General features: G+C 41.1%; 1 protein-coding gene across 6 annotated transcripts in view; it reads right to left on the bottom strand.

Annotated features, from left to right (window-relative positions):
• The window catches only part of CNKSR2 (connector enhancer of kinase suppressor of Ras 2), a 537,182-nt gene that overhangs the window by 126,662 nt on the left and 385,877 nt on the right, over window positions 1-24,643 (bottom strand). For all 6 annotated transcript variants that reach the window (XM_073667499.1, XM_073667498.1, XM_073667500.1 and 3 more), the window contains 2 exons: window positions 14,327-14,375; window positions 2,414-2,586 (listed from right to left, as the gene is read on the bottom strand). In XM_073667499.1, the coding sequence (XP_073523600.1) occupies window positions 2,414-2,586; window positions 14,327-14,375 (222 nt within the window). The remainder of the gene's footprint in view (window positions 1-2,413; window positions 2,587-14,326; window positions 14,376-24,643) is intronic.

The following is a 24,643-nucleotide window of genomic DNA, read 5'->3' as shown; positions in this document are numbered from 1 at the left end:
AAGCACACTGCCGGGGAAGGAGCGCGCGCCGGAAGCAGCGGGGAGAGCAGCGCTGGAGGACGCCGCGCCAGGAGCGGGGAGGTGAGAGGGACGGCGTCTCTGCCTAGAACGGGGCAGAGACGCCGATGCTACACCATACTTATCATATGAATCTGCCCCTGGTTTCAGGGATAAGACTTTAATGTTATCCGCTGTATCAGAAGTGATGAAAGCAAGACCATCAGTGACCTGACTGCTGAGGACACTGATTGGCTGCAGGGTCAGGGGCTGGTGATTGGTATGTCATTGCTTCCATGTCGGTAATGCGGGGCTACGGAGTCGGAGTCTGTGTCCATTTTAGTGGAGTCGGTATAAAATGGACAGACTCCTAAAATATATAATAAATTGGGTGCAGTAGTACAATGCAGGATGTGCTGTAAATGTTTTCATAAGAATTTGGAAAAGTTATGAAATGTCCTATAAATGTCTATTCTGTTCCTGATCTAAGGATCTCGGCTTTTAGTTGAGATGAATCTGTGCTGCACTTTATGTACACGCTCAGTAGTGAGGCTGGGCTGTGGAGTCAGTCAGGGAAATTGAGGAGTTGGGAGTCAGGGAAATTGAAAAGTCGAAGGTTTGGCTTACCGACTCCTTGGCCCTGCGGTAAAGACTGTCAGAGTGGCGGCTCTGGAGCAGGGGGTGGTTTGAGTTGGTAAGTAAGGCTTCTAGTGATGGCGAATTGATTCAAAGTAAATTGAATTTGGACTTAATTTTCTGGTGTTCACTGGATGTGGTGAACACAAACAATTTGCGATTCGCTTCATGCTGAATTAGCTGCTGCCATTTTACACATTGCAAAAGAGTGCATCAGCCAGAGAAGGATCACTTGACCTTGTGGGCTTTCCCATAATGCCTTGCAACTATCATATGACATGGTAAAGCCAACCATGAGAGAGTTTCTTAGCCAGTATAAAAGAAGAAGCAGAAAATGTAGCAGCTGTATTGTGGTAAATCTGAATAGTGAGAGGACGTCACAGCCTACCCACAGAGATACGGAGAAAAAGCCATAAAGCACTGAAGAAACTAAAATATAGTGTGTGTGACAGCACAGCAGTGAAAATGATTAATATGGGAGGAAAAGAGAATAACGTTTACCCCCAAATGGAGTTTCCTGGCAAAATTCAGCAAATCTGGCAAATTCAGATCTCAAAAGATTTGCTAATTTTTAATGACTTCTGTTCTCCTTTTATAAGGATGAATTCCCTATATTAGCTTTAATAACAGGTCAGAAATCCCCTTTAATAAACAATTAAGTGGTGCTTCTTGGAGTGAATATGGCAAGGCTGTAGTACCAATCACAAGCACACATATGGACGTGCCGCAAGGCCTGGATAAACAATGAAGTCAACTCTTCAGTCTACTAAAGGTGGAGGACCTTCATCAGTCAATATCCAAACTTGTTCTTTTTTGGGGGGAAGGAGAGCAGGGGTTCCTGTGAGGCAAAACTTGAGAGTTGATAATCCATGAACGGTTGATCTGCACAAAATTTGGGTGGTCATAAACAAAAATTGGTGGCTCCAAGCTGTAACACTATCCAGCTAAATTCATTAATCTGCGTGGTGTTTTAGGGTAGGAATTGAGTACAATTGTGACAATTTATGACATTTTGAAAAGTCACAATTGATCAGGTGAAAACATCTGCAAACACTAAACCCTGCCCACAGTGAAAAAAAACTGAAAAAAAATAATAAACCAGAGGAATACATATAAAATAGACTTCAAAAAAGGCGAAATGGAAAGATGAATTTGTTTAAACAAAAAAAAAGCGAAAAACACTAAAAACCCAACTCAACAAAAAACAGGTGCAAATGCAAGAATGACTTGCTCATTGTGAAAAGTAGGAGCATCCTCTACTTCTTGAGAAAAGAAGATTTAATCATCATCACAGACACAGATTCTTTACTGTAAAAGAAGCAAGCTTATTGAACTCTCTGCCACATGTTGTAATTGATGATTCACTACAAAAGTACAAGGAAGGCCTGTTTGCTTTTCTTGAAAAATATAATATTACAAGTTATGGGTACTAGATTCTATGATGGGATGTTGATCCAGGGAACTAGTCTGGTGTATATGGAGTCAGGAGGGAATTTTCCGCTATTATGGGGTAATTAGTATCTGCCTCATGGGATTTTTGCCTTCCTCTCGATCAAAATGTTAGGTTTTAGGATGGACTTATGTCTAACTTCAACCTTATAAAATATGAAACTATGAAAATACAATGATTCAAGCCCGTATTCTTTGGAAGATGCAAGGTCTAAATTAGTGACATGGCCATTGTGTCTTGTTATCAACCAGGTGAAATTTCTTTCATGCACACAATAATATGACAATCATTACCAGTAACGGACCATTGCGAACAGGAAGATGTCTTTACCTCCTCATTGCTGTACCAGTACAGGGAAGAGTCCTTCAAGACAAACCAATACTTTTTCCACTTCTGTGAAAAATAGCTCTTCGCATCTTTCTTCTTCCAAAGCCATCCTTCACAATCGCCCCTTCCCAAGTCTTTACATGATATACGTCTTTTACTTTTCCCAGGAACAGGACCTTGAGAACGGTACAATGAAGATAAATGAAAAATCATGTTCAAGCCTTATGCGATTATCCTCTATAAAGCTTTACTAATGTTGTCCCCACCGGTGCAACTTCGGGATATAAACATCACAGACATAAATAAAAAGCCATGACAGGGACAAGGACGTCTTGTGCACCGGGCTGTATATCGAGGGGACAGGGAGGACTGAGAACCACTCTTAGGCATTGGACATATGCTACAAAAAGAAGAGATCCATCTCACGCGCCACAAATACCCAGCTCGCTACAGAGAAAACAAACATGTGCATAGCGCGGAGAGAACCGTAAATAACCCCATTTAAGACGCGCAACACAAAATAAGTGTTTGTTTTGCAAGTGCAACATTATTGTGTATTTATGAGGGCTTTAAATCATCAAACGCAGGCGTGCTTTCATCTGGCTGAATTCAGAAGCTGGTGACTACGAACACAAAGAAATATCCTGAAGCTATTTTATCTGGAGATCGTGTACCATACTGCACGAAGCAGAAATTCTATGAATAGATACTCTTGTATTTCACAGGATTTCTCCTGAACATTAGGGAGGAACGGAGGTCAGCCACTGTGATTTGTCTGGCTGCGATAGGTAATGGCAAGATGAAGCCTAGGATGAGAGAGTCATCAAATTATACAATCATTTACAGATTCTGCAGGTCAAAGTCAGATGGTAGTTTCAGCTTAAAGGGATACTCCAATATTTTATTAAAATAGAAATAGTATAATCTATACTCACTTTTTTTATTCACCTCTGCCGCACTGGTGGTCCCCACCGGTCTCCGCTTGCCTCCTACAGTCATAATGTGTCTTCCATGTGCACGTGACCACTGCAGCCTATCACTGGCCTCAGCAGTGAAGCTGGCATGTAAGGCATGGGACCTCTGAGACTGGTAATAGTCAGTGGTCAGATGTGCATAGATGGCATGTCATCGCTGAAGGAAGTAAGCAGAAACTGTTGGGGAGTAAAGTGACAGAAATGACAACAAGCGGCGGTTAAAACAAACAAGTAAAAGTTACTTCTTTATTTTACACCATTTTCATGTCATGGCTGATTTTCTTAAATACCAAAAAGCCTTTAATGATATTGTTAAAGAATATAACAAAAACTATTCTTTATCCAGAAGTAGTGCCACTCTAGTCTATGGGCTTTGTCTGGTATTGCAGCTAAGCCCCATTTACTTGAATACCAGCTAAATAATGGAGCCGGGACACTATTATTCAGGCATTGTAAAAATTGAGATAATTTATGTAATCTTGAATGTCAATGATACAACCATAGGGGCTGACATGGAATTGGTCCTGATCCCCAAGATTTGTTTGAAAGGTGACATGTTTTTATTCACGGTACTATTCAGCTTGACCTAATGTACTTCTAATCCTTGCCCATAAAATAATTGCAGGTTTATTCGATTTTAACCACCTATTAGCCTTGGGTACAGTTGAAGGGGCCAAACCCACAAATTTCAAAGGGTGACCACTTTTGATCTTATAACATATTGTGACAATTTTCTAAACGACTAATTCTGCTGTTTTACACACCAATCGGCCCTAATATTAAAACCGCCTGCCTAATATTGTGTAAGTTACTCTTGTGACGCCAAAACAGCTCTGACCTATTGAGGTGCTGACTCTACAAGACCCCTGGCCGGAGCTATTTGGCACCAAGTTGTCAGCAGCAGATTCTTTAAGTCCTGTGAGATGCTATTCATTGTTCTTACAGATGGCACTCGTCCTCGCGTTATTCAATGAGGCCGTGGGACCGATTTTTTCCTGGGACAGATTTGGTCTGAAGAAAAAAACTGCAGCATGCATGAGTTGCCTCCAATAATCGGATACACTCGACCATTCATGTCTATGGATCTGTGGAAAAACTTTGGTCCACACTCAGATGACATCCAAGTGCGGTCTGATTTTCATGGACACAAGACATGTTTTTTTCTTCACATCCAAGAAAATCGGATCACACTCTGATCACTCTCTGATGCCACAGAGAGTGATCCGAGTGTGATCAGAGTGTGATCAGCAAAATCAGACTGATGTTCACGGAAGAGAGATCAGTCGTGTGACCCCAGCCTTAGAATCAGACTTTTTTTTCCAGCACATCGATTTGACTGGAGAATTTGGAGGCCAAACACCTTCAACACCATCATGTTCCTCAATCCATTCCTAAACTGTTTTTGCAGTGTGGCTGGGCAGATGATCCTGCTGAAAGAGACCACTGCCATTAGGGCATAATGTGCAATGCAGGGGCAGATTAGGTCTGCAGCAATATTGCAATTAGTTAGGTTTCAAACTGCAATGGTCGTCATGTCCCGACACCTTCTGTAGTCCTGGGAATATTGACTTTTCACCAGTTTATGTTACATTCACTCTTCTGCGGGATTGGATCACATGGTCTTCACCTTTGCTCCCAGCGGGAATAAACTCATGACCCTGCCACCGGGACATTGTCCTTCCTTGGATTATTTTTGGTAAACACTAAATAATATATACCAAGAAGACTACAAAAGCCCTGCCATGTTCAGGATGCTCTGACCCTAGCCTTTACAATTTAGCCCCTGTCAGATCTTTGCCCATTTTTCCTGTTCACTTTCTCCCTAATTGTGAAGACATAATAAAAGTCACTCATTTTGCCTGTCAGTGGTTTTATAGTTATGACTGATCAGTGTATATTTTCTACATAGCCTAAAAAGATCATTTTCAAATGACATTATCGGCCAAATCTTAATAACATCTCCTGGCAGCAGTCGTGCCTGTCGGGCAGCATATCTATTTTCTCAAGCTGTCTCCCAGCGCCAGTATCATTGTAATTTCACTTATCTCTTTGCGCTGCAGATCCAGTAGGACTTATTCACCTACAGAGATCAGATACAAGCACTGCTGTGGATCTACAAGCCCTGCCATACACCTAGATGATAAACTCCCCTCCAACACTTCTCCATGGTCTGCAGCACATCAGTCATTAGCTCCTTCCTGGTCGGAAAAGACTTCTCTAACCATCCTGGACTGGTTTTACACGTTGACCTGTAGCCCATTCCTACTAGCTGCCTAAGTGAATTACGCTTCCCTCAGCATTCTTTAATGCCGCGGCAAGTACTCACTGATGGTAAAAGGAACCTTCTTAGGACTACATCTTCTATCTCTGCACTCCGGTTGTTCATAGTAGTAGTAGTCTGTTTCTGTACAACTTGCTTCTTGAACTTCTTAACCTTTTAGACACTTTGTCAATAACACACTCTCAAACTTGTGGCCTTCTACTAGTCAATAATTCTTATCTCTTCAGTAGCGGAATGATAACTGCCTAATAACCAGGAACTTTTGAAACAAACAATTTGTGGTCAGGAACTAGGTAGCAAGGAGACTCTCAGAGAGGAGATGTTATACAGACCTGTTTATTACACAATCACTACGCGTTTTGACAGCGGCCTGCTGTCTTCCTCAGGTGGGGTTTAACCTAGCGCTCCGTTCCTGACCACAAATTGTTTGTTTCAAAATTTGCCTTTCCCAATCTTGGGATTGTGGCTGGAGCTGCTTTGAGCTGTTAGTGAACTCTCAAAAGCCTTCCAGGACCTTAAATGACGTTTATCCGGTGAAACGGACATCAGGTGACCGGGACTCCGTACCTCATGACCTCACCGGGAAGGAGGACGGGGCAGCAGTCCTGCAGCAGCCCGAAGCCCCTCGATATCGTTCCGTTGCTGGTGTTGTGCAAGGGTGCATAACCCCAAGTGAGCGGATAATCCCCCACCTCACAACACATTTCCCCACTAGACCACCGGGTACTTCTCAGGGTGCGCCTCTCTGATTTTGTATTTCTAATAACCAGGAACTAGCTTCCTGAGTGTCCATGTAACTCCTCACCACTACGGTTGGTTTTAACTGTTAACTCTATCCACAGGCTAACTAAAACACCTGCTGCGTACAGTATACAAAATCACATGTAAAAAGGTTATTACAATACATTAGAATAGTAACTCTTCAGAGAGGGTGTCAGGACAACTTCTCCACTCTTACAGTCTAAAGTCAGGGGGACACAGTAGCACAAGACCCTTCTTCTGACCACTTCCTTAGAGATTGGGCACTGCACGCTGAGCATTAATAGAACTGTGTGAGGCAGCACTAGCAATAAGGGCCACTGGGTTGGTCAAAGTGGCAGTCTGTGCACAGCACTGATGGCACCCCCTACCATCTTAAATGTGGCCCACAAACACATTGTAGTCATCTAGGCTGACTGACCTGATGCTGCAGAGGCTAACAAGTAGATAAAGCAGACAAAAAAAGGGGGGAGAGGTTGCAGTCCCTACCCTGCCCATGCTGCATCCTAAGCGAAGGGTGCCAAGCCCTGTGTTCCTGTTTTGAGACGCATGTGCCATTCCCCTGATGATTCAAATTCATTGAAGAAACGCGTCTGGAGGCACACAGGGTCAGTCCAGGGTTGGCTAGCTATGCCAGGGCCAGCTTGTAAGGGCAGGAGTCTTGGAGCCTCAGGGTCAGCTCCACTTAATAGGGACTGACAAGAACAGTCAACTACCAAGACTCTTTTGGAAGGGGCTCTTGGAGAATGGTGTTGAAGAGACTCATTAAACCACAAAATTGGTGCGATCATTCCTTTCTCCTTTGCCTTGCTTTAATGTGTGATGTGCATTAATTGATGGGCCTGAAGGCCGCACATTGTCGAGCATGCTGTATATATGAGCTAGGACATTGTTTGATGCAATTCCCCATCTTTTGACCATTGTCAGTCTTGATCCCATACAGGGACATGGGCAGATTTCATATTTATATGTGTTTTTATACATGTTATGTTTGTCATTGTATGTTGCATTGAGGATTGTGCCAATTTTAATTTTTGAATAGTAAAAGTTAAGTTTTAGGTCCACTCTGTATGCTGTTTTTCTTGCAGAGACTAACAACCAATAGGTGACTCTGATGCCTCAGTCTAGGTCTCTCTGAGATGCCACTGTATTGCATAAATGTTCCTGTCTGTAATCCAGCATAAAGTGTATCAAACAAAGAGAAAATTCACATAACTGTGCTCACAGTTGTATGATGTGCCAAATGAACCACTATGGCAGACTAGGCGATTAACGTAGCGTTCTTATTAGTGATGAGCGAGCATGCTCGCCACTGCTCGGTACTCGCCCGAGCATCTCAGTACTCGAGATGCTCGGAGCTCGCCGAGTACTTTCGAGATGCTCGGGTGGGAGCTCGGGTCCCCGTCCTGCATGTCTGGCGCTATTTAGAGCACCAATCATGCAGGGATTGTCTGCCACTCACTGTAATGCCACAGCCATGGTGGTTGTGGCATTACAGTGGTTGCCCAAATCGATGGGAACAGTGCCAACAGTGAAACATGAAAAGCCGGCAATTCAGCAGCAGCATACACCGGTACCCGACAATTTAGAACAGAAAGAATAGAGCATCACACATAGATTAGATAGATAGAAACATGTCAGTCACATATATAATAAGTACAGTGATAGTGTTGGTTACTGTACTTGTCATTTAGTGTTAAAATAAAGGATTTATTAAAAAAAAAATTGGCGTGGGGTTCCTCGTAATTTTAGTCTCTAGCGGAGGTTAAACAGACGGCTGGGGCAGATGTTTGAAGCCTGGGAAGGGGGTAATACCAATGGAGCTTCCCAGGCTACTAATATCAGCCCCCAGTTGAATACCTAGCCTTTACTAGCTATTAAAATGGGGGACCCCCAAAAAAATGATGTGGGGTCCCCCCTATTTTAATAGCTAGCAAAGGCTAGGCAGACAGCTGGGGGCTGATATTAATAGCCCAAGAAGGGTGCCATGAATATTGGCCCCCTCCCAGGCTAGAAACACCAGCCGTCAGCCGCCCCAGAAATGGCGCATCCATAGGATGCGTCAATTCTGGCACTTAGCCTCGCTCTTCCCACTGCCCTGTAGCGGTGTCAGTGGGGTAATAGGGTTGGGGTTGATGTCAGCTTATAATGCCAGCTGACATCAAGCCCAGGTTAGTAATGGAGAGGCGTCTATAAGACACCCCCATTGCTAACCCCATAGTCTAAGTTAAAAAAAACATAAATACCCAGAATAAAGTCCTTTAATTGAAATAAACACACAATTCTTTAATGTTCTAAATTAAACCATACTTACCATCACGCCCATTCCAGCTGAAGCCAACGATCTCCTGCAATAAAAGTAAAATAATAAACCAACATCATCCTTACCTTTCCATGGTTGCCCAGGAAGGCTTCAGCTCTGCTACATTCACATGACAGGCTGGATCGCAGCCGAAAGCTGCCATCTAGCTTGCCATGCCGCAGACACTGAGAAGCGCAGGCATGCTTGAGCTCCTCAGTGTCCGGCTGTGACGGCATCCAGATGAGCCGAGATCATGTCCAATGAACTCAGCTCACCTCATGCACGTCACTGACAGCGTGGGAGAATTCTCCCTAGCTGTCTGCCTAGCCTTTGCTAGCTATTAAAATAGGGGGGACCCCCTGACATGTTTCTATCTAATCTATGTGTGATGCTCTATTCATTCTGTTCTAAATTGTCGGGTACCGATGCTGAATTGCCGGCCGGCTTTTTTAAAGAGACGGTGCATGAAAACACTAATATTTTTTTTTAATAAATCTTTTAACACTAAATGACAAGTACAGTAAGCAACACTGTCCCTGTACTTCTTATATATGTGACTGACATGTTTCTATCTATCTAATCTATGTGCGATGCTCTATTCTTTCTGTTCTAAATTGTCGGGTACCGGTGTATGTCGCTGCTGAATTTCCGGCCGGCTTTTTGAAAGAGAAGGGTGCATGAAAATTGGAGGGCACTAGTGTGTTCCGAGTGCCCTTCTATGTTTTTCATGCACCCTCCAATATACCCTGCCTGCCTGTCTGCCTATATATTCAGCCTGCCTGCCTGACATGTTTCATTGAGCACTGTTCCCATCGATTTGGGCAATTTTTGACCTTCTGCAGACCGCAGGTGGGGACCGCCAGAAAAATGCTTGAATTTCCCATAGACTTACATTGGGCTCGTTGCTTGGGTCGAGCACCTGAGTATTCCAATGTGCTCGATCCGAGCAACGAGTGCCCGAGCATTTTAGTGCTCGCTCATCACTAGTTCTTATGCTTTTATACAGTGTGCTGCTCACAAGGGCTGTATTAGAACAGTGCGCTACATTAGTAGGGCACAGTGGCCTTATCAAACTACATTGATACCATTGATCGCTGCCTGTTTGTCTACCCCCTGCTACATCTGTATACTGATATTTTATTCATCAATCTAAAAGGGCCTAAAATTGCAACTGGGCTAACTCCTTAATCTGCACTTGTTGCGGTATCACACAGCCAAGACTTCTACACTGCAGTGTGTGTCATTGTGACATCCCTAGCTGTAACCTCAGCTCCTAGAATAACATACACTCCCTACTGTCCAACAGTAAATTACACACTGGTAGTGACATTAACTCTAATGCTTCCTTAGACTTTAAGTTAGCATGGAGTATGTTTTTCCAGATTTTCTATTGCCTAACGTTGAGGTGCGTTCTATGGTCGGGTGCACCTTAGGTTATGTGCTCATGTTGACTATTTGCGATGGATTTTTCTGCACCAAAAAGATTATCAGAAAAAACACTGTGCACAATACATGCATTTTTTGTGTTTTTACATACGTTTTTTTTTTTTCATGTATTTGGGTGAAAAACGCTAAAATAATTGACATGCTGCAAATTTGAAAAATTGCATAGATCGTTAAAATCTGCAATGAAAAAATAAGCAGCATGTGTTTGAGATTTCAGAAATTGCATGAATTTTGCGGTTTCTGTAAAGTGCAGCATTTTTTACCCTTGAAAAACATGCAGAAAAAAGCAATGTCTGATCAAGCCCTTGTGGTCTGAGAAATACTGTATATACTATTTATGTAGATATGTGGCCACCCAGTGGTTGTGAACAGTCCTGCAACATGTTGTGCGGTCATATACATCTAATATGCTCATAGATAATTAACAATATGATCACAAAAATAAAGCATTTTTGGCATTTGGCTGGTATATGTTGGAATACATTTGCTTCAACTGTATTGAAAAGTATAAGGTTAAAGGAGTTATCTCGGACTACATTTTTTTTTTTTACTATGAGCCAAAAAACTAATAGGCAGGTAGTTGCTATCTAGTTAGCAACTACCTGCCTCTTCTGACGCCAGCATAGAATGGTCATTGACCGCTACTGCCTGCGATTTAGCTGCTCCACATCAATAGAGCAGCTCTTTTTCACTCAGTCTACTCTGTTGACAGTGTGTGACAGCTAACATCATGCTGATTGCGTCAACAGAAGCCGCAGAGTAGCTGACAGGAGCAATCAGTGATCGCTCTGTGCTGGCAGAAATCTGGCTCGGTAGAACAGCCAGGTAGTTAGCAAGTACCTGCCTGTTAATTTTTTTTGGCGGACCTAAGAACTAATATAGTACTGAATAATCTCTAACTTTTTTAATGGAAGTCAATGGCAGACATATGCAACTATATAGGCAAACACCTATATACCTCTGGGACCTACAAACGTGGTCAAAATTGTTGGTACCCCTCGTTTATTGAAAGAAAAACCCACAATGGTCACAGAAATAACTTGAATCTGACAAAAGTAATAATAAATTAAAAATCTATGAAAATTAACAAATGAAAGTCAGTCATTGCTTTTCAACCCTGCTTCCACAGAATTTAAAAAAAAATTAAACTCATGAAATAGGCCTGGACAGAAATGGTGGTACCCCTGAAAATAATGTGACAAAAGGGACATGTTAAATCAAGTTGTGTCCACTAATTAGCATCACAGGTGTCTACAATCTTGTAATCAGTCAGTGGGCCTCTATATAGGGCTACATAGTTACATAGTTTATAAGGCCGAAAAAAGACAAGCGTCCATCCAGTTCAGCCTATTTCTTGTGCACTGCAGCTATTTCGCAGCGTTGATCAAGGGGAAGGCAAAAAAAACCCATGCGGTATAGGCCAATTTACATCACTGAGGAAAAATTCACTTCCCGACTCCAATCTGGCAGTCAGATTAAATCCCTAGATTAATTCACTAAGCATAAGATGTAATTTTATTGTTCTCAAGAAAGGCGTCCAGGCCTCTCTTGAACTCATTAAGTGAGTTGGACATCACCACTTCCTCTCCCAGAGAGTTCCAGAGTCTCACAGCTCTGACCGTAAAGAATCCTCTTCTATGCTGGTGCAGGAACCTCCTTTCCTCCAGACGCATAGTGTGCCCCCTCGTCTTTTTCACCATCCTTGGTATAAACAGGTCATGGGAGAGATCTCTGTACTGCCCCCTGATGTATTTATACATGTTTATGAGGTCTCCCCTAAGCCTTCTCTTTTCCAACGTAAATAGGCCTAATTTTGACACCCTCTCTGGGTATTCTAGTCCCTCCATTCCCTTTATTACCTTAGTCGCCCTCCTTTGTACCCTCTCTAGCTCCAATATGTCTTTCCTGAACACCGGAGCCCAGAACTGTGCACAATATTCTAAGTGCGGCCTTACCAGCGCTTTATTCAGAGGAAGAACAATGTTCTCATCATATGCCCCTATTCCTCTTCTGATGCATGCCTTGACTCTATTTGCCTTCGCAGCTGCTGCCTGACACTGGGCACTCCAATTTAATTAGCTGTTAACCAAGACGCCCAGGTCCTTCTCCATGTCAGATTTCCCCAACGGTTTCCCATTTAATATGTATGGGTGACTGCTGTTTTTCTTTCCCATGTGCATGACCTTACATTTATCGGCATTGAACCCCATTTGCCATTTTTTGGCCCAACTCCCCAATTTATCTATATCCTCCTGTAGCTGTGCCCTATCCTCATCTGTATTAACTACTTTACAAAGTTTAGTATCATCTGCAAATATTGCTATTTTACTATGCAACCCTTCCACTAGATCATTAATAAATATATTAAATAATATAGGGCCCAAGACAGACCCTTGAGGCACCCCGCTAGTAACCCTGACACACCCTGAGCTTACTCCATTGATAACCACCCTCTGCTTTCTATCACTCAGCCAGATACTCACTGTGCTGTTTTGTGACATTGTGTGTACCACACTCAACATGGACCAGAGGAAGCAAAGGAAAGAGTTGTCTCAGGAGATTAGACAGAAAATTATAGACAAGCATGTTAAAAGTAAAGGTTATGAGACCATCTCCAAGCAGCTTGATGTTCCTGTGACTACAGTTGCACATGTTATTCAGAAATTTAAGATCCATGGGACTGTAGCCAACCTCCTTGGACGTGGCCGCAGGAGGAAAATTGATGATAAATCAAAGAGACGGATAATACAAATGGTAACAAAAGAGCCCAGGATAACTTCTAAAGAGATTAAAGGTGAACTTCAAGCTGAAGGAACATCAGTGTCAGATCGGACCATCCGTCGTTGTTTGATCCAAAGTGGACTTCATGGGAGACGACCAAGGAGAACACCATTGTTGAAAAAAAATCATAAAAAAAGCCAGACTGGGATTTGCCAAACTACATGTTGACAAGCCATAAAGCTTCTGGGAGAATGTCTTATGGACAGATGAGACAAAAATGGAAGTTTTTGGCAAGGCACATCAGCTCTATGTTCACAGATGGAAAAATGAAGCATATCAAGATAAGAACACTGTCCCTACTGTGAAACATGGAGGAGGCTCTGTTATGTACTGGGGCTGTTTTGCTGCATCTGGCACAGGGTGTCTTGAATCTGTGCAGGCTACAATGAAATCTCAAGACTATCAAGGGAGTGTAGAGAGAAATGTGCTGCCCAGTGTCAGAAAGCTTGGTCTCAGTCGCAGGTCATGGGTCTTCCAACAGGATAATGATCCAAAACACACAGCTAAAAACACCCAAGAATGGCTAAGAGGAAAACATTGGACTATTCTGAAGTGGCCTTCTATGAGCCCTGACCTAAATCCTATTGAGCATCATTGGAAAGAGACATGCCGTCTGGAAAAGGCAACCTTCAAACACGAGACAATTGGAGCAGTTTGCTCTTGAGGAGTGGGCCAAAATACCTGTCGAGAGGTGCAGAAGTCTCATTGACAGTTACAGGAATCGTTTAATTGCAGTGATTGCCTCAAAAGGTTGTTCAACAAAATATTAAGTTAAGGGTACCATAATTTCTGTCCAGGCCTATTTCATGAGTTTCATTTTTTTTAATTCTGTGGAAGCAGGACTGAAAAGCAATGTCTGACTTTCATTTGTTCATTTTCAAAATATTTAATTTATTATTACTTTTGTCAGATTCAAGTTATTTCTGTGACCATTGTGGGTTTTTCTTTGATTAAACGAGGGGTACCAACAATTTTGACCACGTGTGTACATTTGGTGAAACATGTAAAATGGTCCAGCCAAACATAATGCCTTAGTAGCCTTACAGCAATAATAATGAAGCCTTACTGGAGCACAGGCTACTAAATGCACAATTATGTATATGGCGCCACTCGGCAAAAAAAGAGGAATAATTAATAAAACCCAGTTTTTAATTGTGAAACATTGTAATTCTGCTACAGAATAGTTATTGAAATGTTTACAAGCTCGGATGGAATTATAGCGTTTATATAATTGATATCACCTCCCACATGAAATCTGATATTTCAGACGCAGAATATTTGCAGTTCCTGAATCATCTTATCCAGCTGCTTCTCCAAATGTCATTAGTTTCACAGGAACTTTATTTCCCACACTTCATAATTATTCACATTACCTTTATTTCTTTTCTTGGATTTATGCTGCAGAGACGACTGCTGGAAAGTCTGAAAAAGAAAAGAAACATTCACATAAGAATAAAGCCCACTTTCCTCCTGTAGATCGGTGTGTGCCCATATTTCATCTTTCAGAAGGCCAGTTAGCCGGCTCATGAATGCTCAATTGATTTGTCGTCTTTTATTTTATTACAAAAGTTTAGATTTAAGTAGGTGTTGATGACGTTCCTGTAACGGTTACCAATAAGACCTCTTAAGTGCCAAGACTTGAAGCAAAGGTGTCAATCATAGGAAAGAAATTCAATGTTAAATGCAAGATTAAAAACACACCTTTTTTAAAAAAAGAGAGAGTTGAGCCTTCCAAAATAATAAAAAAATGTCAAGAAGCTTAAAAACAATAATTGCAATATCCTACATTAATGAGTAGGTGCTACGCTAGGTTGAGCTCAGTACATAAAGTATTATAGAACCACAAGTAAATTTTTTGAACTTTTGAGATTCAATTCAAAGAAATTAAGCAAAATTTTAGCCAGTTGGCTGCCATTTTGCAGTTTTTTTGAAGGCCGGGAGGGGTAAAAATAATAAAATACATTACAAGCACCAATCATAGGCATTTCACCTGTCCTAACACTACCTCTGTTGCAGCTATCTACATTTCAGGTCTTCAGCGCTGAGGACGGGGATTGACCTCATGTGGTTACAAGGGGAGGCGCTGCATGATGCCTAAATCAATGATGTGCATCATGTGGGGGCAACACATACAGTGTCGGACTGGGGAGCCAGAGATCCACCAGTAACCAACTCCAGGACACCATTTTTCAGCTACATGCAAATATAACATTATCCTTAATCACAAATTTATATAACAATGAACTGGGTAGATTGTTACATGAATAAGATGCTGCCTTTGTACATAGTGATTCAGACATACTGTGCTAAGTACTGCTTATATAAGAGGGTGGTGGCCCACTCTTGCACAGGGGCCCACCGGAGGATTCTCCTGTGAGTCAGTCCAAGCCTCACATATCATTGAAGTCAATGGCGTGCATTGCCTACCCCCCTTCATGTCACCACGCTAGGCCAGTTAATGGCCCCAGTGCCGGAAAGAACCCCTGAAAAGATCACCACAGAGCACTGGAGAGCTGGGGCAACTTAAAGACAGTTGAGTAGAATGTATTTTATCATTTTTAATTCCTTCCATTTATTATGCTTTGATGTTTGGAGAGACTTAAGAATATAACAATCGTGTCATGAAGGTAATTTCTATTAAGACCAGTTTTATTAGGGACAAATCAAGCGAAGCTGGCCAAAACGAACTTTGACTCATCTCTATAACTCTGCTATGTAGTGTATGCATAGCTGAGAGATAAAAAGCAGAGTAACATTTCTGGCGAGGCACACAAAGGAGTGCGTCAGTGGTAAAATGCACCAAATTCATTAAGACGCACAAGCTTAATGGTCTTGGCACATTATCACATCTTTCAGAGTAGGATGAGCTAAGATGGATAAATAGCTTTGTGGGAAAACAACCCAATCTTACTAGTAATTCATTAAATCCCTAAGTGTCTATTAAGGTGGTCCTCCTAACTGTTATCTCTATAAGCACACACATACTGAGACAGATGTCAATCATTGAATCAGTCCACCCGCTTGACTCCTGGGCATAGAACGAACAGGGATTTAAATGAAAGTATTACAGGCTATACTTAGAGGGGTTTTCCATTTTAAGGACTTTTTTTTTTCTTTTACTTAAAATGTACATATAATTAGACAAAAAAAAATATTCTTGCGAATGTGTTTCATTTATAATTTTGCACCATAATTATAATTTTAATCTGTTTTTTTAGCTCCTCTCAGCTGACTTATGGCCACAAACCACTCTAAAAAAATAATGTGCATGGAAATAAAGTCTATAAAAGCTAAATAGGGCAAAACTTTTAATAAAATCCAATAGCAACAATTACTTTTAGTCCTATATACATGCATTTGAGAAAAAAGAAAAAAAAACATTACATCAATCTGCTCACCGTCTCCTGATCAGGTTTCCTACATTCAAATCAGCATATTTGACTACAACATTTACTTTAGATTGGAGGGATAAAAAAGGATGCCTTTAGCATTACATCTAGAAAGTTATTTCCTGAATATACAGTATAAAGCTTCGGATGTCTATTAATGAATAATATGCAAGATTAAGCAGGTCGAGCTACTAAAGGGTTTAATAATTACAGGTTAAAGGGAATCTGTCACCAGGATTATTCTATGTAATCCGAGAGCAGCATGATGTACAGGCGGAGACCCTGATTCCGTTGATGTGTCACTTGCTGGTCCTCATGCTATTATTGTGATATAAACACGGTTTTATCTGCTGCAGATCTAGCAGAGCTCTGAATGCTGAGCTGTGTATAACCATGCCCACAACTCTGATTGGCAGCTTTCTTTGTACACTGTACATAGACAGAAAGCTGCTAATCGGGGATGGGGGCGGGATTAAACAGAGCAGTTGACTAGGAGGCACAAGACACCTAGTCCTGTAGTGATAATCTCATACTGATAAATCACGGATTTTATTGAAACTGCAACACACAGCCTAGTAAGTGATACATAACTGGAACCAGGTTATCGGGCCCTACATCATGTTGCTTTCAGATTACATATAAAAAACCCGCTGCTTTAAGGGTTACAAGAGAATTACTTATTTTATGGAGACAAATATAAGTAGTAGATTAGTACATTCCACCAATTTTCCAACTGCACACCTGACTTCTATACTATTCACACGCTACCCAAATTTACAGATTTCTAGGTCTCAGAATTGTCTGCCTATTTCAGTAGAGGTCTACTATTACTTAATGAAACATACTTAGGAAAAAAATATGGCATTGCTAAAATTGGCAGCATAAATTTATTCTAGTACTCTATCACCATGGAAACTAACTTTTTACAGCCAACACATTCTATATAAATGAATATTCCCAGCAGCAAGATCTACCAAAGAAAAATAGAACAAAGCAGAACAAACCGTTCAATCTGTATTACTTGAAATATAGTGTGAATTTACATTTGGAACAAAGATATCAAAAGTTAAGCTCTTCTCGCCTCAGTCAATTTTCATCTTTGCGCTTTCATTTTTTCCTTCCCTGTTCCAAGAGCCATAACTTCTATTATTGCAGTGACATAGCCATAGAGGGGCTTGTTCTCAGTGGGATGAGCTGTAGTTTTGAATGACACCATTCATTTTATCATGCAATGTAATGAAAAGGGTGAAAAAAAATTCCAAGTGTGCGCGAAATGGAGAAAAAATGCAATTCCGCCATTGTTTTTTGAGTTTTGTTTTTACAGCTCTCATTGTGAAGCAAAAAAGACTTGTCATTGTGATGTTCCATGTCAGTACAATTATGTCGATACCAAACTCGTCTAGATTTTATTCATTATTTCAATGGTGAAAAAAGTTCAGTAATGTATAAACAAAAATTTGGTTTGTGTCTTTATTTTCTGAGACCCATGACTTTTATTTTTCCGTCGATTGAGCTGTGTGAGGTTTCTTTTTGTGGAGGACTAAGTTTTTATTGATATTTTGGGATCCAAATGATGTACTGATCGCTTTTTATAGCATTTTTTTGTGATGGGTGTGATGAAAAACAGCAATTCTGGCAATTCGATTATTTTTCTTTTTATGGTGTGTACAGAATATGTTTATTCTTTTTTTCATGTCTTTACTTTTAAAAAGGGAAAAGTGGGGTTAATTGAATTTGATAGTTTTTTTTTTCTAAAAAATGAAATTTTTGAAAAGTCTTTAAAACTTAACAATGTAGTCACCGGGGGGCTTCAGCAGAACTCAGCTGCCATAAAACATCATAGTACATCATGGGGTAGTGGGCAATGGGTGCCCGAAAAGGCATGCTCTGGGACTGGGTCAAACAGATCTTGATATTAATAAGTAGATTGTATTAATAGCAATTGTTTCAGAGCAAAAAAATGGTTTAGGATGGACCACTTTTACAATTTTTGCATATTCTAGTCAATATTTTGCATCAGTATTTCTAGGTTAAAATCAGGAGTGCAACAAATACAAATAAAAAGTATAATGAAAAGATGTATACTACATATTTTTTGGACCCACTTCTGGTTTTGGTTTACAAATACTGATGCAAAATAATGACAAAAAAAACTGAGGCTTGAAAGTGGCCGTAATGTCAAAGACTGGCTAGTCTGCAGCATTTATCACCACTCACTCCTCCAATAAAACGCATGTATAACTCTGCTGTGAAACCAATTCCAAAAACATATAAAAAAGGTTGTCAACTACTTAGATCACCGACATCAGATTGGGTTGAGGTCCGACACCCAAAACCCCCCTATGATTAGTTGTTTGCAGCGCAGTTGTACACAGTACATAGAGCTGTGCAGCCACTGTTCTTGGGTACTGACCTCAGCTCAGTTCCTATTCACTTTAGTAGGGGCTCAGATAGAGCACCTGAGAATGGCCACTGCACAGTGTATGGCACTGGCCGTTCTATTTTTTGGCTCCATACACTATGCACTGAGTCAAAAGCACAGCTCCATAGTAGCCGATCCCTGCACTGCTACTCAGCTCCTATTGAAGTGAATAGGAGCTGAGCTGCAATACCCTGGAGTGGTTGCTACTGAAGGGCTGAAGTATTTACATTACGTGTGAAGGGTGCAGCCAATCGGCAGGCGCCGATTGGCTGCCTCAGACATATGATGACGATCCACCCAGCTCCTGAGAGTGGTGGCGCATTACAAGTCTGGAGGGGAGTATGGAATTCCTTTATGGATCATTATTTATTTATTATCCCATCCTGGATCCATTGACAATAACTTTTAAAGTAAGAGAAAACCCCTGAACAATATATCTTCTGTAAAGCTATGTTTACATTTGCGTTGTGTGCTCCATACCAAGCCTAAATCGCAAATTCTGCCAAACATGCTGGAATGTGTAGTAAAATTAAGGCCACACCAAAGGTAATCTAACAGTTCTCATTATAATTAATTTATGGTGCTGATGACATCCATTATGTGTGGGATCCATCTCTACAATTATTTTACAAATGTGGAAATATAAGCACAGATGTTAAAGGGGTTGTCCAGTACTTTTAAAAATATGACAATGTGTTTTAATGATAAATAGAAGCTTTTTTCTAATTACCTCCTGATGCGGTTTCTGCCTGTGGGAGGCGCTATCACTGGCCGCTCACAGGCATCACGTGACCCCCGGCTGCAGCCAGCTCTGACATCCGCTGACGTCACGACAAGTCCAGGCTGCAGCCTGGGTCACTCTTCCGCGTTCCACCGGTGGCTGATGGGTTGTGGACGGGGTTACCCCGTGCGTCACACCCGGCATCCACCGCGCGCTCTGCCTCTCCCCATTCATTGGGAAAGCGCGCGGTGGATGCTGGCTGTGACGTGGGGAATAACCCCGCCCACAACCCAGCAGCCACCGCGGGGACCTCAGCGCTGCGTCATGCCTCACTTGACGTGACGTCAGCAGGGGGTCACTTGCTGCCTGTGAGCAGCCACCGATAGTCCCGCTCACAGGCAGAAACAGCACCAGGAGGTAATTATAAAGAAGCTTATATTTATCAATAAAACACATTTTTAAAAGTACTGGACAATCCTTTTAAAGAAGCCTAAAAAATATAGTTATCTTTTGATATTCTGCTTGATCCCATTTGTCTAGTTATGCATCGTAATTATTTTTTATTTTTAATTTCTTTTAAACATAATGCCTATGGCAGGGGATGCATGATCATGCTTGATCCCAGGAGACCTTCAAGACAACCTGCTGTTGACTCACCATTTGTCTACCAGTTAGATCAGTGATGATTAGAGATTAGCGAACCCAAACTTAAAAATTTCGGAGTTCTAGGGTTCAGGGTCAGGCTCAAGTAATGAAACAGTTCTGGTACCCGAACCCGAACTTCCACGGGTCCGTTCATCCCTAGTGCCGATGTTTAAGGGGTAAGTAATGTGGACTTTTTTACGTCCTCCCTGAATCTTGGAAAAATACCTGCTACACTCTGGAAGGGAACTCAACTTTAAAAAGATTTATTAACTAGCAAGTGATTGACCCAATTGTGAAAAAGTGATTTATATTCTACCAAAAATGTAAAAATGTCACATATGAAAAAAAGCAACAGAAATTAAAGGGGTTGTCCAGGGGCCCAGGGCTATTATATTTTTCTACAATGGACCTAAACACTAACAGGTAGGTAGTTGCTAACAAAGACAACTACCTGCCTGTTCTACCTGGTGATGGCTTAGAGAGATCACTGACCATTCCTGCTGGTTATTCTGCTGCTCCACGTCAACAGATCAGCTCTTCCTCTTACGCTCTGCTCTGTAGACGAGGCGTGACTGACGAAGTCATGCTGATTGACAGCCGGCTCCCTTCAGTTAGGCAGCAGGAAGTTGGCTGTCAATCAACATGACATCAACAGTCCCTATCTGTCAACAGAGCAGAGTAGAAGAGAAGACACTGGTCGGTAAACGTGATGTCAGCGGAAGCTGGTGAATCCCTGGCAGGAACAGTCTGTGAATGCTCTGAGGCAGCTGAGATCAGCGCTGGGCACAACAGGTAGTTAGTTAGCAACTGCCTGACTTAGCTTGTAGTTTAGTTTTAAATACGACGCAGAAAAAATTTAGAGTGTCTAAAATGCACCAAAAGCTCATTGTAGCCTTATACTAACAATTTTTCCCCAAATATATTTATCAACCTGCTCAGCTACTCCTGCTCTATAACATCCTGCCTGCAGATCATATGCCATTTTCAACATGACAAGTTCCCTTTAAGGCTGTAATACGTGGCCTCCTGTAATTACAAACCAAAATATACTAAATATTAGTTATTTTTACTATTTGGCCTTTTATAATTGTAATACATTTTGTAGAGATGCGTATATATACACACACATACACACACACAGAGTGAGCAGTATATAACACATACAGGTTGGAGCTCGTTATAATATTTGGGCTGCTGTCACAAGTCATTCTGGATTCAGGGGTACAATACTCTAAAGTGCCATCTATTGGTTGAAAAGATTAGTGCAACCAATGTGGCAGACTATGCTGCTCTGTAAAACGGCAGGACAATATGGGGACAGGACTACTCTCCTACTAGTCCAAATATCACAAAAAGATAACAAAGGGGAGGGGCTGGTGTGTGTATTATATATATATATATATATATATATATATACACACACACATGTATATACACACACACACACACACACACAGTGGGAAAAGAGGTATTTGATAAGCTGTCGATCTTGCAAGTTTTCCCACCTAAAAAGAATGGACAGGTCTGTATTTTTTATCGTAGGGACACTTCAACTGTGACTGACAGAATCTAAAAATAAAAAACAGAAAATCACACTGAGTTTTAAATAATCAAATTGCATTTTATTGCATGAAATAAGTATTTGATCACCTACCAACCAGCAAGAATTCCGGCTCTCACAGACCTGTTAGTTTTCCTTTAAGAAGCCCTAATACTCTGCACTCACTATCTGTATTAATTACACCTGTTTGAACTCGTTACTTGTATAAAAGACACCTGTCCATACACTCTATCAATCACACCCCAACCTCTCCACCATGGCCAAGACCAAAGATCTGTGTAAGGACACGAGGGACAAAATTGTAGGGATGGGCTACAGGACAATAGGCAAGCATCTTGGTGAGTAGGCAACAACTGTTGGAGCAATTATTAGAACATGGAAGAAACCCATGACGTCTGTCAATCTTCCTCGGTCTGGGGCTCCGTGCAAAATCTCACCTCGTGGTGTAAGGATGATTCTGAGAAAGGTCAGTAATCAGCCCAGAACTACACAGGACGACCTAATCAATGACCTGAAGACAGTTGGGACCACAGTCTCAAACATTACTATTAGTTACACACTACACCGTCATGGATTAAAATCCTGGAGGGAAGGCAAGGTCACCCTGCTCACGCCAGCACATGCCCAGGCCCGTTTGAAGTTCGCCAATGACCATCTGGATGATCCAGGGGAGGTATTGGAGAAGGTCATGTGGTCAGATGAGACTAAAATAGAAATTCTGGGTATCAACTCCACTCGCAGTGTTTGGAGGAAGAAGAAGAATGAAGAGACAATTTGGATACAACCCTGAGAACACTGCCCCAACCGTGAAGCATGGTGGGGGAAACATCATACTTTGGGAGTGCTTTTCTGCAAAGAGGACAGGACATCTGCACCCGTATTGAAGGGAGGATGGATGGGGCCATGTATTGCAAGATTTTGGCAAACAACCTCCTTTACTCAGTAAGAGCATTGAAGATGGGTCGGGGCTTGTTCTTCCAGCATGACAATGACCCAAAACACACAGCCGAGGCAACTAAGGAGTGGCTCCGTAAGAAGCATTTCAAGGTCCTAGAGTGGCCTAGCCAGTCTCCAGACTTGAACCCAAAAGAAACTCTTTGGAGGGAACTGAAACTCAATATTGCCCAGCGATAGTACCGAAACCTGAAAGATCTGGAGAAGATCTGTATGGAGGAGTGGGCCAAAATCCCTGCTGCAGTGTGTGCAGACTTGGTCAAGAACTACAGGAAACAGCTGACCTTTAAATGCAAATAAATGTTTCTGTACCAAATATTAAGTTCTGATTTTCTATTGTATCAAATACTTATATCATGCAATAAAATGCAAATTAATTATGTAAAAATCATACAATGTGATTTTCTGGATTTTTTTTAGATTCTGTGTCTCACAGGTGAAGTGTACCTATGATAAAAATTACAGACCTCTCCATTCTTTGTAGGGGGGAAAATTTGCCAAATCGGCAGTGTATCAAAAACTTATTTTCCCCACTGTATATATAGTCAAGCTCCACTTCTAAACAGTTTGGTTACTGGTACAATGCAATCAAATTTTACAGTTAGATGAATAAAAATGTGTTTTTATCTTTACTTATCACCTTCTATTTTACTACAAAATACATATGGTATACCCCTACCATTAATTTATAATTGATATGCATAATTACACAGAATTAACCCCTTCCCGGCATCCAGAAGAATAAAATAGTGGGCAACACAAAAATATGTAGTGGGTAGACTAGGGGTTGTACAACTGAATATGCAATCCTCCATGTATCATAGCTTTTTCCCTGCCTGTTGTCACTTTGTTTATGTCTTTTTAATTGTTTTTATTTTGTTTAGCACTTACACTACCGTTCAAAAGTTTGGGTTCACCCAGACAATTTTGTGTTTTCCATGAAAACTCATACTTTTATTTATCAAATGAGTTGCAAAATGAACAATAATGAATTTTATTTGAACGAATAATTTTCTCCTTCAAGCTAACAAATTGAATGGAAACTTTTGAAAAAAATCCCAACCCCATCACAACCCTAACCCCAACCCCAGCCCTAACCCTAGCCCAACCCTAACCCTAGCCCAACCCTAACCCTAGCCCAACCCTAACCCTAGAGTTTATTTTTTACGCCATTCATCGTGCGGTATAAGTGATTAGACGACTTTATTCTTCGGGTCGGTGCGATTAGAGCGATACCAGAATCATATGGGGTTTTTATGATTGACAGCTGTCACACACTAAAAGACGCATTTTTTGTAAAATCTAGTTTTTGCATCGCCATATTTTGAGAGCTATAATTTTTCCATATTTTGGCAGACAGTCATGTGACAGCTTGTTTTTTGCAGGATGAGTTGACGTTTTTATTGGTGCCATTTTCAGGCACGTGACATTTTTTGATCGCTTTCTATTCCGATTTTTGGGAGGCAGAATAAACAAAAACCACCAATTCAAGATTTTTTTTTTTTATTCTGTTCCGCGTGTGGTAAAAGTGATAAGGCAGCTTTATTCTTCGGGTCAGTACGTTTACAGCGGTACCACATTTATATCGTTTTTCTATGTTTTGGCGCTTTTACACAATAAAAGCTATTTTATAGAAAAAATTATTTTTTTGCATCGCTTTATTCTGAGAGCTATAACTTTTTGATTTTTCGGACGATGGAGCTGTATAGCGGCTTGTTTTTTGCAGGACAAGATGACGTTTTCAGCGGTACCATTTTTATTTATATTCATCTTTTTGATTGCGTGTTATTCCATTTTTTGTTTGGCAGTATGATGATAAAGCATTGTTTTTTGCTTCGTTTTTTATTTATTTTTTTTACTGTGTTCACTGAAGGGGTTAACTAGTGGGACAGTTTTATAGGTCAGGTTGCTCCGGACGCGGCGATACCAAATGTGTGTACTTTTATTGTTTGTTTGCTTTTTTTTCAGAATAATATTTATTGATGGGTACAATATATT

The sequence above is a fragment of the Phyllobates terribilis genome, unplaced genomic scaffold (assembly GCF_046119375.1).
Source record: "Phyllobates terribilis strain yellow unplaced genomic scaffold, ASM4611937v1 Scaffold_2__4_contigs__length_985480577, whole genome shotgun sequence".
Taxonomy (NCBI): domain Eukaryota; kingdom Metazoa; phylum Chordata; class Amphibia; order Anura; family Dendrobatidae; genus Phyllobates; species Phyllobates terribilis.
The sequence above is the reverse complement of the archived record's forward strand: the minus strand, read 5'-3'. Positions and strand labels throughout refer to the sequence as shown.